The sequence below is a fragment of the Dermacentor silvarum genome, chromosome 2 (assembly GCF_013339745.2).
Source record: "Dermacentor silvarum isolate Dsil-2018 chromosome 2, BIME_Dsil_1.4, whole genome shotgun sequence".
NCBI classification, from domain to species: domain Eukaryota; kingdom Metazoa; phylum Arthropoda; class Arachnida; order Ixodida; family Ixodidae; genus Dermacentor; species Dermacentor silvarum.
The window spans coordinates 155,977,503-155,993,536 of record NC_051155.1 but is presented as its reverse complement, the minus strand read 5'-3'; the positions used below and the strand labels follow the sequence as shown (position 1 = coordinate 155,993,536).

General features: G+C 42.9%; 1 protein-coding gene across 3 annotated transcripts in view; it reads right to left on the bottom strand.

Annotated features, from left to right (window-relative positions):
* Window positions 1-2,145: 2,145 nt before the first annotated feature.
* The window catches only part of LOC119441951 (diacylglycerol kinase epsilon-like), a 51,648-nt gene continuing 37,759 nt past the window's right edge, over window positions 2,146-16,034 (bottom strand). For all 3 annotated transcript variants that reach the window (XM_037706631.2, XM_037706632.2, XM_037706633.2), the window contains one exon: window positions 2,146-9,773. In XM_037706631.2, coding sequence (XP_037562559.1) covers window positions 9,645-9,773 — 129 coding nt within the window. In that variant the 3' untranslated portion in view covers window positions 2,146-9,644. The remainder of the gene's footprint in view (window positions 9,774-16,034) is intronic.

Below are 16,034 nucleotides of genomic sequence, written 5' to 3'. Positions count from 1 at the left end.
GTGGGGTGGAGCGTTCTCGTGAAGAAGGTTTACGCCCTTGCTGAACATTCTGCTTTCATGTGCTGACAAGTTTTAGTGTGTAAGAGCCCAGCCCCCTATTCTTTATTTCGTTTTATCACACCCTGCCCTCCCACCTTGATGCTACCCTGGGTCCACCGCTGCCTCTAGCCAGCGCCATTTCTGGCCTCTTTTCTCTGCTTTGGAAAGCAAGAAAGTTTGAATTCCCCAAAGTAACCAAAAGATCTGTCTGAATCAGACAGCTTCAATATATGTTGAAAACAATGTGCCGGCCAAAATGTTAATTTTTTAACTAAATGTAAAGGCACTGCAATGCACAATCTAAAATGCACCTCCTAACTATAACTGCAAAAGCACAGACAAACACATACAAGAAGCTATTATTATGAAGTTCTTAGAGCAGTCAAGCAAAACTAAACACTGTTTCACACTGTGTTCTTTGCAAACATTTCATCATTTTGGTGAAACTACTACTTACTGCTTGCTGATTCTGCACTCTTACACATCTGACTTGCATCACACCAAGTGTATCGCCTAAATATAACATGCATGGCAACGAGAAACAAGCGTAACAAAATAATGAAAGAAGCTTTCTTTGGTTGTCACATTGGACAAAAGGTTAGTTCTGCAGCATGACAAAGATGAGATTGTTTTAAAGCAAGAAGCAATTTTAACTTATTACATAGCGATGTCAAATTTATGTGCTGAACTTCTGATGTACTACAAGAGTTTTCAGCACTGAGCTGCAATTCCACATATATGAGTGAAGCATGCGCATTAAACATATGCACCTATGAATCCAAATACAGGACCTGTGCGTGTGCATATCTTACTATATATTATTGCATTGGTGTTTTTATTGCATGCTGTGCTGCAACTCATAAGAAATTCGAATGTATTATTTGACAATACTGCCGATACAAGAAATTGAAAGACAGCCAGTGAACATCCCCTCTCCCCCCCTTAAAATTTGTGTGCGCAGCTGCCACCAGTGTACAACATGCAACAAACTCATGCAGTCCTTCTTCCCAGCTGTTACGGTTATTTTGCTCTAGAAAAACAATGAATGTTTAATGATTATTGAAGACAACCCACCAGCACGTAAAAAACGCATCATCATCATCAATCACTATCTCAAAGTCAGTCCGCACCTTTGAAAAAAACCTGGATCCATGCGTGGAGTACACCATTCTTCCATGAACAAACTCAAGAATGTTACAGACACTTGTGAAGAAGCAATTATATGGACGTCCATCAAACGTCATTGCAAAAAAAAAAAAAAAAAAAAACGTTCATTCTACAGCCAAGTAGCTGTACTTCAATAGCATTATAGCATCCTACCATTCAATAATTCTCCATAAACATTTACATGAACATCCTCCCCCTCCCACAGTGATCTGTGAACCATAACAGCCTTGTGATCTACTGATGCTGCCTACTAAACCATTGAGGCTTTGGTCTACAATCACTGCCTATCCACTCAAATGAACTTACGATCTACCGATTTTATCTACTTCATCATCATCATCATCATCAGCCTATATTTTATGTCCACTGCAGGACGAAGGCCTCTCCCTGCGATCTCCAATTACCCCTGCCTTGCGCTAGCGTATTCCAACTTGCGCATGCAAATTTCCTAACTTCATCATCCCATCTGGTTTTCTGCCGACCTCGACTGCGCTTCCCTTCTCTTGGTATCCATTCTTATGATGTATCATCTGTATATATCTCTACCACAGAGGTGATTATGCACCATTGTTTGTATTCCATTAGTAATACACCAATGGGTTCTACTCAAAGCATGTGATCCCGCAAAGCATGCAATCAAGCAAAGCATGCCAATAAAAACCATACTTATTTGTCATTTTTTATTCTTCTGTCCCATTGCAACCCTTGCTAGAACACTTATCCTGCATGGGCATCAGGATTGGCACACCTATGCTTTCAATTACACTGCTTCCGCAATCAGCCCACTGGTGACATTAGAAGCTCAGAACCGTTTAATTGAATATGCAATTTAGTTTTCTACCCTAACACCATACAGCCTCAGAGAACAAGAAATCTAGAAAAGCTATACATGAGCTACCCTCTATAACTTGGTAATATCTCTAGAAAATGACACAACTGTCAGATATGTAACGTTTATTACAGGGTACAAAACTTACTACCACAACACTATAGTACAGACATTGGAAGTTTTGACAGAACAGAAAGCAAATATCATTACCAAGAGAATATGCCGCAACTGTATTTATGCTTTTCGTGCTTACCAAGCAGTATTGTGTCATAAATTTGCACTATACAAAATGTATTTGGTCAGCTACAACAGCTCCAGTTCAGTCATCATCCATAAAACAATGTTCCCAGGGCAAAAAAATTACTATAAAGAAATTTGCGGCTATATGCCATTCCAAACAACAAACACAAACACATCAGACAGCGCAGCTATATAACAGAGTTGCCACACCCCCCTCAAGTCCAAGGGGTGTTTTGCCAGTACCCAAAATGTACCTAAAATTTTGCAAACACTTCAGTATACCCAGTGCAACACCTTCACAATAGCCGAGCCTTCTCAAATGCTTCACTTAATCCATGCTTAGTATTTCAATACTTTCCATTATATCTGACGTGTTTCTGCATTCTACACTGGCTCTACTAATGCCAGCATCTACCTGCACATTCTGGTGACCTGGAAGAAGGCTTCACTTCTGGCAGTTTTTAGTGGTGATTCATCACCGACTCCTTGGTCATACAGCTGCTTGGAAGCCCCGACAGAGGCTGCATTGCATCTACTGTTTGACATTTGATACCAGCCATGCCGCTGCACACCACCGTCAGCTTTCATTGCCAGACTTCATCACAGTCACACAAAAACTGATGTGGCATTCCCTTTAACAGCTTTGCTGTAAAATATATTTTTACGGCTTGCAGTTTAACACAGGGGTCTCAAACACGCGGCCTGCGTTGCCCTACTGAGTGTAGGGCCCAGCAGGGCTTGAAATCAGCCCTTGAAAAATAGCAACGGCTCTTCCAGAAAACAGCCCACACGAATGGCAACACAATGAGAGCAAGTTTTGTTATTTCATGGCTAACAGCTAAATCTTCTAAAACATTTACGGAAGGTGTCCTCATAGAGAAGTGCCTGCTAGAAGTATGGGATGCTGCTTGCCGCAGCATGAAGGGAACTTTTTAGAAGATCAACCTTTCGCGAATGCTGTCGCTGAATGTGTTAATGAAATTAGCGTAGATATTGAAGGTCGTCTCAAAAAGTTGTGCCAGGGGTGTGTCATGTTTACAATCACTGTGCACGAGAGCACCCACGTTATTGACAACGCTCTCTGTGCAAATTTTACCGGAGGCGTTGACAGAAGCCTTAACTTCACAAAGGAACTGCTGACCTGATGTCAATGAAAGGAACAACCACTAGTGCCGACATTTTGTCAGTGCTTGAAAAACAGGTTGAGTGGGCAGAACTGCCGTTTGAGAAGCTTGTCTTCCTCACAATTGACGACACTCCTGAATGGTTGGACGCAAGGACGGGCTCGTCTGGTGCACCAGGCACAGCTTGCAGCACTAAACAAATTCTGTTGGAGTCCATTGCATTGTGCACCAAGAGGCACTATGGTGCAATTCACTGCATACGAAGAACACTGTGTTTAGCACGGTGAACTTTATTCAGTTGAAAGTGCTGAACCGTCGTCAGTTCATTTCTTCGTTAGAGGCAAGTGACACTGGACATAATGGCATTGTGTACAACATTGAGGTGCGATAGTTGAGCCAGGCCAAATTGTTTAAGGTATTTTTTGAGTTGCTGAATGAGATTGACTCATTCATGAAAGCCAAAGGCAATCAAGTCGCCAAGCTGTCGGATGCAAAGTGCATGAATTAGTACCCTAAGATTTCTGCCGGACATTGGTGGGCATATAAATGGCCTTAAAATGTAAGCTTCAAGGCAAGAACAAAGCCATCACTGCAATGTTTGATGCCATCCTTGCATACAAGGCAGAACTGCAGCCTTGGGAGCATCAGGTAAGGGGCAGGCAATGCTCGACCATTTTCCAGCGATGAGTTCGCAGGAAAATTTATATCAGCATTGTTGGGATGCTTCTTGTGCGCTGCTCAATGATCTCCAAAAAGAATTTGAAGGCCAGTTCCAGAATATGACCAGCCTCTCTAATAAGTTCCAAGCATTCCTTGCTGACATTCTCAGTGCAAGTAGAAGGCGTGACTTCCATACAGATTGAACTGATCAAGATGCAGGCCATCACAACGCTCAAGCAGAAGTTTGAAGATATCGGTGTACCAGAGTTTTTACAAGTTTCTTGCCGTACACACATCTCCTGCACTGTGTAAGAAAGCTGGGAGAATCTCCACCATAAATGGAAGCGTGTATTTGTGTGAGCAGCTTTCTTTGATGAACAAGAACAAGTTGTCCCTGCATTCAAGAATGACTTATGCACATTCGCGGTTGATCATAAAGACTGCATCAGCCCAGGATGTAGTGGCGCACATTCCTGCCTTTGTCGCAGCGAAGCCATTGCTATGCATCAAGCCAGCATCTGCGGAGGCAGCAGCGTGTTGGTCAGTGGAAATGAAGTTTTTCTTGAGGCAATATTTCCGAGATCAACTCCTCCATTTCGACTCTCACATTAACCCTTTAAGGCCCAGTGATTCCAAATGGAATCATCAATTTTGTAGCTTAGTGGGCAACCCCGGGTTAAAAAAAAAAGGTTGTTCTTACGCTACAACTCATATTTAGCCCTTGCTCTACATATGCTGGCAAGCTGGTAGACTCAAGGAAGTGCTGTCACCTCTGAACGAAAAAATAAAAAAATCACTTGCACTGTTCTCGCCATTCGCTGAGATCCCGTCTTCTTTTCACCGTGAAGCGGTACGACAATTATTTTATTTTTGTCTCGAACATTTGGATTTGGACTATTAGGTGCTATGCTATCCCTTCGCAGTAAATTTATTCGGCAAAAAGTATTTGCGGGTACCGAAGAACTTTGCGAATCTTGATGATTCCAAATGGAATCATTGGGACGTAGCGGCCCTGAGTACTCACGCGATACATTTTCGATTGACGTTACCTCAATGACTAAATCGCGTGTTTGTTCGCGCTCAAACGGCGTTTTCATGCTGTACCTGGCGATGTTTTGGGCGCGTGTTACCTGATGGATCATTATTGCGTCAGGAGCCTGTATTATTGGTGGGGCCTTGCTCTTTTTTTTGTGATTTTGCTGTTGATATGAGCTTATGCCGTGTAGATAAACTTTTTGGGGGGAAATCCCTCCGTAATACGGAAACAACTTCTTTCGGAACACATGGCGACAATCAGCGCATGCGAGTTTTATTGCAAAAATCAAGAAGTTGCGAAGCTTGTGCTGATCCCTTGAGGTGACATTGATTCGTCCGATGAAAAAGAAGTCAGTCGCACGAAGTAGAAAAAATAAAGAAGAATGTGCTCTTACTCCCACATTCAGTGCGAGAAGTGTGGCGCTCACCTCTGCCTCAACAAAGAAAAGAATTGCTTCAAACAGTTTCATCTAAAATAGACTTTTCACGTATTGCTTGAAACGACGCATTTCAAGTCCCACTGATTCCATTTGGAATCATTTAATAAGTTTCGATTGAAAAGTGTGAGCACAGATTTTTAATTTTTTTTTAAGTACCACGATCATGCACATCTCAAATGGTTAAGACCATTTTTTTACAATGAACAGAATTAATTTGGGCCTGAAAGGGTTAACATGCCGCAGTGCGGCCAGCGAGGAGCTTTATGAAATATATGCAGCCCGGTGCAAGATGAGAGTTTAAGCTGATTAGGCTGACATGAATAGGCTGTCTAGTTGCCTTCTGGATAACTGACATGCACAGTTGAAGGTTGTATCTGGCCGCTTCAGATCAACAATACATATATATATATATACTATATATATTTCTTTTGTGACCTCTCTCATACTAAATAGTAAAGAAACAGTGACTATAATAAGAAAGGTGTCGATAGTGTGCTGCGTGCTTACCCAGCACTGAAAATATTAAGTCTTACTTTTAGCACTTTCATTCAACAGGGCACTGCCTCTATGTATAACGTAGCACCCAAGAGCGACAAGTACAAAAATAAAAAGAAAACTACATTTAAAGTTCGTTGCTTACATATGCTGAAAAATATTGTCAACAGTGACACTAAGCATTTTTTTTTTAAATGCCAGGTTTTGTTCTGGGTACACAGCATTAGAAAATTGGGCCTTTTATCCTGCGGCTCAGGTACGATTGAAGTTCAAAGCATGGAGCCCATGTTTACTCTCTCAACAAAAGCTAACGACAAATTTTAAAAATATATTGTGGACTACTGCTGTTTGTTTTAAATATGCTGATGCAAGAAATATGGTAAAAATGTAATTTTCAGCAGATGTAATTAAATGGCATCTCAAAAAGATATTGTCCTACTCTGATGTATGATTCATACGACAATGCGACTTTCACACTTCCCATAAGTAAGCAAACATGTGGCAAGCTGCTTATTTATTCTTTTCTCGGGGACTGCATTTCACCCGCTAACAACTTAAAAGTTATCGCTCAGCGCAAGACCCACCTGTACGATTGGAGCTTACTCGAATGTTATTGTTGATTCTATCTGCTGTGTATGTTCTAGCCGAACCTTGTATAATCAGATTGCATGTGCGGCAGGAAATGTGTAGTATTTTCTGGAAGGCACGTAGGCATCAGTGATTACCCTGCAAATTTCGACGAGTCATGCATAAAAGCCAATGCGCTTGACCCGCAGATCAAATTTTCGATGATCGATGACTGTGCTTACCGCTATCATTGCGCTTGAGTGTTGTTTTCTGGGCACAGGTTCGCCCAATAAAAAGTTTGTTTCGTGATTCACAGTTTTGCTACTGTGTTCTTCGTCACTACAACATGACAATATCATCAATACTAACCAATCCGCATAGGTCAATCCTGTTAGCCATTCCCCAAAACCACCAAGGTATTACAATAAGGGATGTGTGTAGTATACTTGTGTTTCATTCCAGGCGATTCAAGTTTCCCGGACAAAATGCCCTCCATCTCATTCAATGGCCACATCTACTACTACTTGTCAACTAACGATGATACTGCATAAACTCGTGTAATGGCCGCACCCGTGTGAAAGCTGCACCCAGAACTATGTAAAAAAATCCCCCCCAAAAATATATTTTACGATTACCCATGTATAAGCCAAACCCTTGATTTCTGTGAAGGTTGGCAGTGTTATCTGTTGTGTGGTGCAAGAATTCCAAAGCTTCTTTTTCTTTAATCGGTGGCAAAACAAGGCAGCCGTGCCGAGTTTTCAGTGCCTCCAGGTAGTGTTACGATTGACGTGCGACACCCCGTGCAAAAAAGATTATCGGAGGATGTATCCCTAATTTGCTATGGTTGTATCGAGTGGTCCTCAATCTGGCGGGCGCCCGCAGTGATTACTGGCCCCTTTGTGTGCGTGTGCCCAGGAGGCGAGGAAGTCCGCCTTCCAAGAACTGTGCAACTCAGGAGCCTCGAGTCGCCGCTAGCGGAGGCAAGCACGTGCAACATCGCCTAGGAGAGAGGGGCCAAACCCCCGACTGGACTCAGTACATGTCACATGACGTTGATGTGAGCAAAATCCTGCCTACGATTTTAGCGGGCCTATTTAAGTGGCCCCGCCATGTATTTTCTCATTATTCTCTTCTTTTTTATCCTTCATCAACCATGAAAACAGTGCAAGTTTCGCACTAGAAATCGTCTTGCCCCTGCCTGGTCGCCATGGTCTACCGAACTCCTGCAGCCTGCCGGCAATGCCACGCTACCCAGTAGTAACGCCGGTAGAGGTTGAAGTAACTGGAGTCGCAACAGTAGCAAAAGCCCAGCCTCCGAGATTTATCCGCTGCCTCCAAGATGCTGCCATCGCTGGTCTGTGGGGCGTCGCCATTTATTCCAGCCGGCAGGTAACACGCTATATCAATAGCCAAGAATACCCTGAGCCAGTACAAGCTAGTACTGTAGTTCAATAAAGGCAAGCACCACCGAAAATAATTACGAAAAAAAATGTGTCTTTTTCTCCGTGTAATGGCCGCACCCCCAATTTTCACCCCAAATCTCGGAAAAAAAAACCTACGGCCATTACACGAGTACATACGGTATTAATCAAGAAGATTTTGCAAGTGCCTTTTTCATTCCGTGCCCTGATCATTTGCCTTAAACTTTCCAAATAAGAATGCAACTTACACGTATTTAGGCTGCTCATTCCGATATGTGACAACAGCATAAGGCTTCTACAAAAAGCAGTCGATAGTACTGTCCTCAATGCTTGCCCATTAAAACTACAAACATAAATTGCAATTCATTTTTTCACAGGTACAAGAGAACTCTATTAGAATACACAAATTGTATTACGATATTTGAATACAAAACTGCATTGCAACACACATGGTGATCAACACATTAGGTGATGATAAAAATAATACATAGTATCATATTACCACTTTGATGAACAGCATGTACAAATAACTTAGCGTGCAAATGTTGAAAGCAAAATATAAGATGTGTATAATTTCACACATCTAACTGCTCAACAAAACTGATGAACAGCACCCCAATCAAGTGAATACTTAACAGCAACAATAAATAGCAACTTCGCCATCCTTTACAAACCCCATGTGTAATGAGGATATTGTTGACTTTGCTACACTGCAGCTACATTTAATGCATCTGCATACTGTCGACGTCAGCCAAGATACTAGCATGACTAACCAAAAATTTTGTCATCAGCAACAACAATGAGCACCTGCACAGATTTCATATTTGTGACACATACTTTTACTGTACAACATTCAGTGATAACTTGAGAAATATATATCATAAGCGAGTGTAACTACTCAATACAAGCCCAGTGGGGCACATGACAGTATACTAGATGCATGGAGGAGTGTGCGCTTCGTGCTAGTACTATGTTGAACAAGGCCCTCCATGCATTTGCTACTGAAACTCTTGCATTATTAGCTTATTCCACTATCTTTATATTCGTACTTGTCTGTTCGTCCAGCCTCAAACAGCCCTAAGCTGTGACATGTAACCATGTAAAGATCATTTAACTTATCTTTGTATGTTTTCATTCGAAATTATTACGAGATAGCTAAAATGCAAAAAACAAACAGGTTCAATAAAGCAAATTCTCTGGCTCTGCGATAACCCCATAATCAGATCGCAATAAAAGATACTGTACATTTCACAGCATTGAGTATTGCAGGGTGATAAAAATAATTCACGAAATCACAAAAGTAAATTACCATAAAACAAATCAGCACTTGGAATGATGTGCCTCCAGCAAAAATAATGAGGCATAATGTCGGTCACAACCAGTCACACGTGTCCACCAGCAGTTACTTCCAGTAACCAACAATTTCACATCACCACGTAGCGCATGGAAACGTCTAAATACATTAATGAACATACACTAGAATGGAAGCACAGGCTTCCAAAGTCTTGCAATGAAGCAACGCAAGTTGCAGAAGCTAACCCAATATGTTGGTGGCATGCTCTGATGAGCAACAAGAAATGTCATGCTCCTTCCAGACGACAATGCTTCCTTCTGTGAGGTTGCCTGCTCATGACTGGGGTTCACCCTGGTTCACGAGCACAGCTGCCTGGCAGTGGAATGTGATGTGCAGGGTGGCAGGAGCCTGTTCCCAGGGTTCGCCGTCCACTTGCACGGGAAGGTGTTCCAGCAACTCCAACTGCCCAAAGCAAAAGAAGCAAAATCACATCTGACATGTTCACACTGGCTTAGCTCAACAGCCAATAAATTTGCAACTACTTGTGTTCATCACATTCACAAATTCAATTATAAGTAAAAATTTCAGTAACCAATGGTGCATTTTACTGTGAACCCTTCTTTAATATGGTACTTGATGTTAAAAATCTATATAATTCAAACTCATGGAACATTTCCTTTAAAGATATGTATAGACATATAGCATAAGATACCGATTCCACTGACTTCTATCAACCAAGGGAAAAGGCTGGCTTCAGGAAGGGACATTCTACAATGGATCACATCTATGTCATCAATCAGATAATTGAGAAATCTGCGGAGTACGATAAACCTCTCTATATGGCTTTCATAGATTATGAAAAGGCATTTGATTCAGTAGAGATACCAGCAGTCAGAGAGGCATTGCATAATCAAGGAGTATAGGAGGCATATGTGAATATCATCAGAAATATCTACAAAGCTTCCACAGCTACATCGGTTCTCTACAAGAAAAGTGTCAGGCAAGAAAGAAACGAGTCAGGCAAGGAGAGACAATATCTCCAATGCTATTCACTGCATGCTTAGAAGAAGTATTCAAGCTCTTAGACTGGGAAGGCTTAGGAGTGAGGATCAACGGCAAATATCTCAGCAACCTTCGGTTTGCAGATGACATTGTCCTATTCAGCAACAATGGGAACGAATTACAGCAAGTGATGGAAGACCTTAATCGAGAAAGTGTAAGAGTGAAGTTGAAGATTAATATGCAGAAGACAAACATAATGTTCAATAGCCTGGCAAGGGAACAAGAATTCAGGATCGCCAGTCAGCCTCTAGAGTCTGTAAAGGAGTACATTTATCTAGGTCAATTCCTAACAGGGGACCCTGATCATGAGAAGGAAATTTACAGAACAATAAAATTGGGCTGGAGTGCATATGGCAGGCATTGCCAAATCCTGACTGGGAGCTTACCACTGTCATTGAAAAGAAAAGTATACTATCATTGCATTCTACCGGTGCTAAAATATGGGGCAGAAACTTGGAGGTTAACAAAGGAGCTCGAGAACGAGTTAAGGACCGCACAAAGAGTGATGGAACAAAAAATGTTAGGCCTATTGTTAAGAAGCAGGAAGAGAGCCGGTGTGGATCAGCGAGCAAACGAGGATAGCCGATATTCTAGTTGACATTAAAAGAAAGAAATGGAGCTGGGCAGGCCATGTAATGCGTAGGATGGATAACCGGTGGACCATTACAGCAACAGAATGGATACCAAGAGAAGGGAAGCGCAGTTGAGGACGGCAGAAAACTAGGTGGGATGATGAAGTTAGGAGATTTGCAAGCGGAAGTTGGAATCAGTTAGCACAAGACAGGGGTAATTGGAGATCACAGGGAGTGGCCTTCGTCCAGCAGTGGACATAAATATAAGCTGATGATGATGCTGACGACTAATTCCACACCAATTTGGTGCACATTAATCAATACGTCATAGGGACGGCCACATGTGCAGTGTTTCAGGAATGAGGCTAGCACAGGTGGTGCATAAGCACACAATGACATCACATTTGGTAACATCACAATGTTGCGAGATCACAACACTGTCGGTTCAATCAAATGTAACCCAAAGTAATCTGATCTGGAGCACTTTGCATGCAGCATGAAGAACCAGCTATGCCCCCACTGTGCGTCCGTAGTACGGTGTCACCAGCCCTTTAGTTAGCAGTGCCACCGGTGGTGGAGGCTTCGTTCACAACATGTGAAACAGATGACAGTCCAGAGGAGAAATGCACTGTGCATAGCACAAAATTGGCATGTGTTGCTGTGATGTAGCATGTGTTGCTATGGTGTTTGAACTGCGACACTCCATAAGTTACTTTGAATATTAAAAGAGAGGCTGCCACCCTCTGAGCTGTTTGCACGTTATGGGATCAAGCAGCACAATTGAGGCACTGAGCGTAGTTACCGGTGAAACAGTGAGGGTGCTAAGAAACTTCCCCCATTACGCTATGAAGTGCGCTCGCCAAGTGTAACATCTGTTGATATCTCACTCTTATTGCACTAACTTTTATCGTAGTAATCCTCATACATGTTGCGACATTGCTGTCCAAAGCCGACACCAATATTACCAAAGATTAATCACAGCTTTGATTTGTCATCTTGCCTATATGTTCACACTTCCTGCAGTGATCCAGCCGGTCCAACGTGTCAAATTATAAGAGGAGGCAGAAGAGACTTTTAAGCAATTCTAATGACCCTGCCCCCCCCTCCGAATGTATCGCACACTTAGTTTCTATAGGTTCGCAGTAGAAAACAAGATGCATCCAAATGTGCACATTATTTTATAACAAGAAAAAAAATGTATCATGTCTCTGAACCTGACAATTACGAAAAGATAAATACTGCAGTGTTTACCCTTACAGAATAGAAATTTGTTTTCTGTACATCGTTGTCATTATAAGACGGCTCTTTATCACAACGGGCCAAACTTGCATCTTGCCTGTGATCCACGACATTTGATATTCTGCATTTCTTGAACTACTCCACAACCATCCACAAGATGGTGCCACACGCCAAGACTAACAACTTTCGCCTATTCATCCTGCAACACATGCACGACTCCGACACACTGAAAACATGTCACATGGCATTTTTGTCACTAACTTAGCATGCAGAATAATTTTACCTTTGCATTACCTTTCATAATTAACCGGTGCAATGTCATCACTGACTTATGCGAACACCTTTGTCAGCATGTTTCAACGACAGTGACAATGATGCTAGCTCTGACAGTAGGCTGTTGACAATGCCGCAAATGCAATTTTGGTTTTGCATCTGATTGTAATGCACAGGCAATTTTTTAACTTGTTTTCTTGAAAAAGAGATGCACCATACACTATACAACTTTTTTATGGTGAGGAAAAAACTACTCTCAAACCCAGCATGCTGAATGTCACTGCATACATTGCACACCTGCTTTCCTCCTCTCTGGCTTGCATAATCCGGCATTGACACACTTGCACTGCCTTGTGTCGACAGGACATGGAGCATTTCAAAGCCACTCTAGCTAATTGTCAGCGCACAGTTTGCTATGTCAGGTGAACAGTTTGCAGTCATGGGCTGCACAAACAACTACCAGAAGCAAGAAAAGCTGGGAGACTAAGCTGTGTGGGCCAGCTGCACTCGGTGGTTGTGCAGCTGTGGCTTATTTAGCTCGCATCACTTCTCCACACAAAAATGTCACCAGCACCTTTGGATCTCCTGTGTACAGAAAAGGAATCATGCCTACAGAATGTGTGACACGGCATCGACAGGCTTTTCGCATACAGTGATGCTTGGTGGTTTGTTCAAAAATAAAAGTTTATTTCTTCACTTTTACCGCAGATTTATAGAACCACATTCTATGAATGCCCATGCAGATAGTCAAGTGGGTTTGATAAGGGAATTTTTCAGCACCATTTGTGCAGACACCGAGCGACAGCATGTGCACTATTACAACAACATCGCATCACTTACTAACAAAACTGCACACAAAAGCTCAGCAGGGTGACATCACTTGGAAGCTGTCCCATACTGTGAAAAGCATTGATCACACATGCTCACTTATCGCCTACTTTTGAAACTTGCATTGCACGCATTTGTACTCTGTATCACCTGGCTCCTTTGTGCTCACATTTTCAATTTTACACAGATTTTTTTCTGTGTTTCGAAGGGCTTTTTTCACACAGGCAAGCAGCGCTGCAGTTGGCTGCACATTACAGCATGCCGGCAGAGCCTGGCCATATGCCAGATGGTACAGCATAGAACGCTTATAACTAAGTTGCCAGAGTCATGAATATCTGCACCATAAGTGGTACCGCACTATAACCAAAACAAAATTTTTCGAAGGCTGACAACATGCAAAGCATGTAGACCAAGCAGCCACGACGTGTACCCAAATATTGAACCATGCAACCAGGATGTTTGCATTCATTTAAATTCACGAATGTTGAAAGGTTAAAGAGGCCCTAAATCACCCCTCGGGCTTGGTGAAAAAACAACCTCCATGGATAGCACAGCTGTGAACATCTCAGCCAAATTTGGCACTTGTGCATGGAGCGTGGGGTTCACAAGCGGAGAGCGAAGTCACCTTTCCTCAAACACACTCTTTTCAACAGAGGCCTTCTTCTCCCCTTTTCGGGGCTGTCGGTGACCGCCCCTTGACGTCAGCAAGCAGATTACCATAGAGCGCTGCCATTGGCCAATTGTTTACATCAATAGGATCGATAGATGGGTGAGTTGGTATGGTAACAATTTCGTTGCAGTGCAAAAGGACGAAGACAAGGTACATAGGATGAGCACTGACACTCAACTGAAGATTTTATTGAAAAATATTGTATAGAGGCGACGCACATGGAATCCAAAGGGACACGTGGTCAGATACAATTACGAAAAGTTAACAAAGCATAAAAGTTTATGCTTTTATGCTTTGTCACGCATGCAATATCTGCACTTCACAATGTCGCGCATCACAACGGACGAAAGCGAAATGCACTCACGGCTATGACCGTCACGAAATTTCGAATAGATGTTAAAGCACAGCATACAGCCAAATTCTGGAAACTTTTTTCCTGCAATGCTAGAGTCCTAAGGAAACCATGTTTACTTTCTGCACACAAACTGAAGAGCTGAAGAGCGACAACGCGCACGCGTTCGGTGCGAAGCATGCACCACTGCCAAGCAGCCTGAGCTAAGCAATCCACCCACACCCGCAGAGAGCACACATACACAACACGCCGCCGCCTTTTTCCTTTTTTCCAGTTTTTCTTTTACGTTTTTTGTTCATTTGCTACATGTCTCCTCTTTCTCCTCCTCCACATTCACTGTGGCCACTCTCCTCGCTCTCCCCTAGGCTGGCACACTTCATTGGGAAGCGCGCTCGCTGTCTCGCTTGTATGAGGAATTTTCCAGCAGCCACATTATAACCAGCATTTCATCTTACGCAGTTGCGCCATAAGCGGTATGCATATACAGTTCAACTTTAACAAAGTCGGTAAAATCAGAAATTTGCTTCGTTACATTTAAATTTTGTTGTATTAAAGTTCGACCTTTTATGCAAATAAATACAGTCACTCAATTTTTCGTACATGGATGAGGCTGGAAAATTTGCCGTATTATCACGCATTAAAAAAAAAACGATTTGAATTAGACAAAAAATTTATTTTGTTAGATTTGAGAGTCGGCGACACATGATACGGTTTTATGCCTTCATTGAAGATATCTTCACATCAGCGGTATGAATTAAACAAAGACAGCCACATTTTCATATCCACTATGCCTCTGCGACTGATAATGTTGACCGCAGTGGGACAACGCTATCACGAAATGTGCCGGCAGCGGGGAGTGAACGCTTCGTCTGCCTCTCACTTTAATGCGTCTCCAAAACTTGAGATTATGCAACCTCCATTACTAAACGTGCGGGAAGACAGCGCACATGATGCCACGCCACCTCAGCACGCCCACTCTCTGCACACATGGCAGAAAACTTCTAAACAGGGTGCACGGGCTGCGCATGTGCTAAGCCCCGTTAACAGCCATGCGAAGCCAAGGCTGCACTATAAAAGGAGACGCACGCCAAACATTCCCCCCCTCCCCTCCTTGTACCATAGCTCACTTCGCTACCCACCTTTCCCCTTGCTCACGCAGGAAGAGTACCGTATTTTTGCACGTATATCCTGCACCAAAAAGTCAAAACATTTAGCACTAAAGCCGGGGTACAGATTATGTGTAAATTTAGCCATGAAGCCACACCTTAAGGCAAGGTTTCTGCCATTCAAAGTTTCCTTATCTCCTAGGAAATCCCACTCTCTCCCCACCCCTGCGTGTTGAAGCTCCCTTCTACCCTCTTTCGTGGTCGCCCATTCTCCTCCTCTTTACGGGTCGCCACTTTTGCGTTCAATAGTTAGCGAATCGCGCACATGACGCCAGCAAACTCATACGTCACCTACTCTCGTCGAGCTCCCTCAGTCAGCACGAAGCGCTTCGCAATACGGCAGTGAGCCAAATCACTGCAGAGATTTTCGGCTCGGTCGTGTTTGCCCCATCGTCGTTGCCCGTGCGAGGGCTGCTCCCTCCGCACTGTCACCCTCTGTTACGTTAATACTAGATGAGAAGTAATCTGATTCACGTTACATATGACGTGACAAATTAGTCCGCGATACCGTCCGACGTGTAAATCCAGCTTTATCAGCATCGCCAAAGAATGGGGGAACGG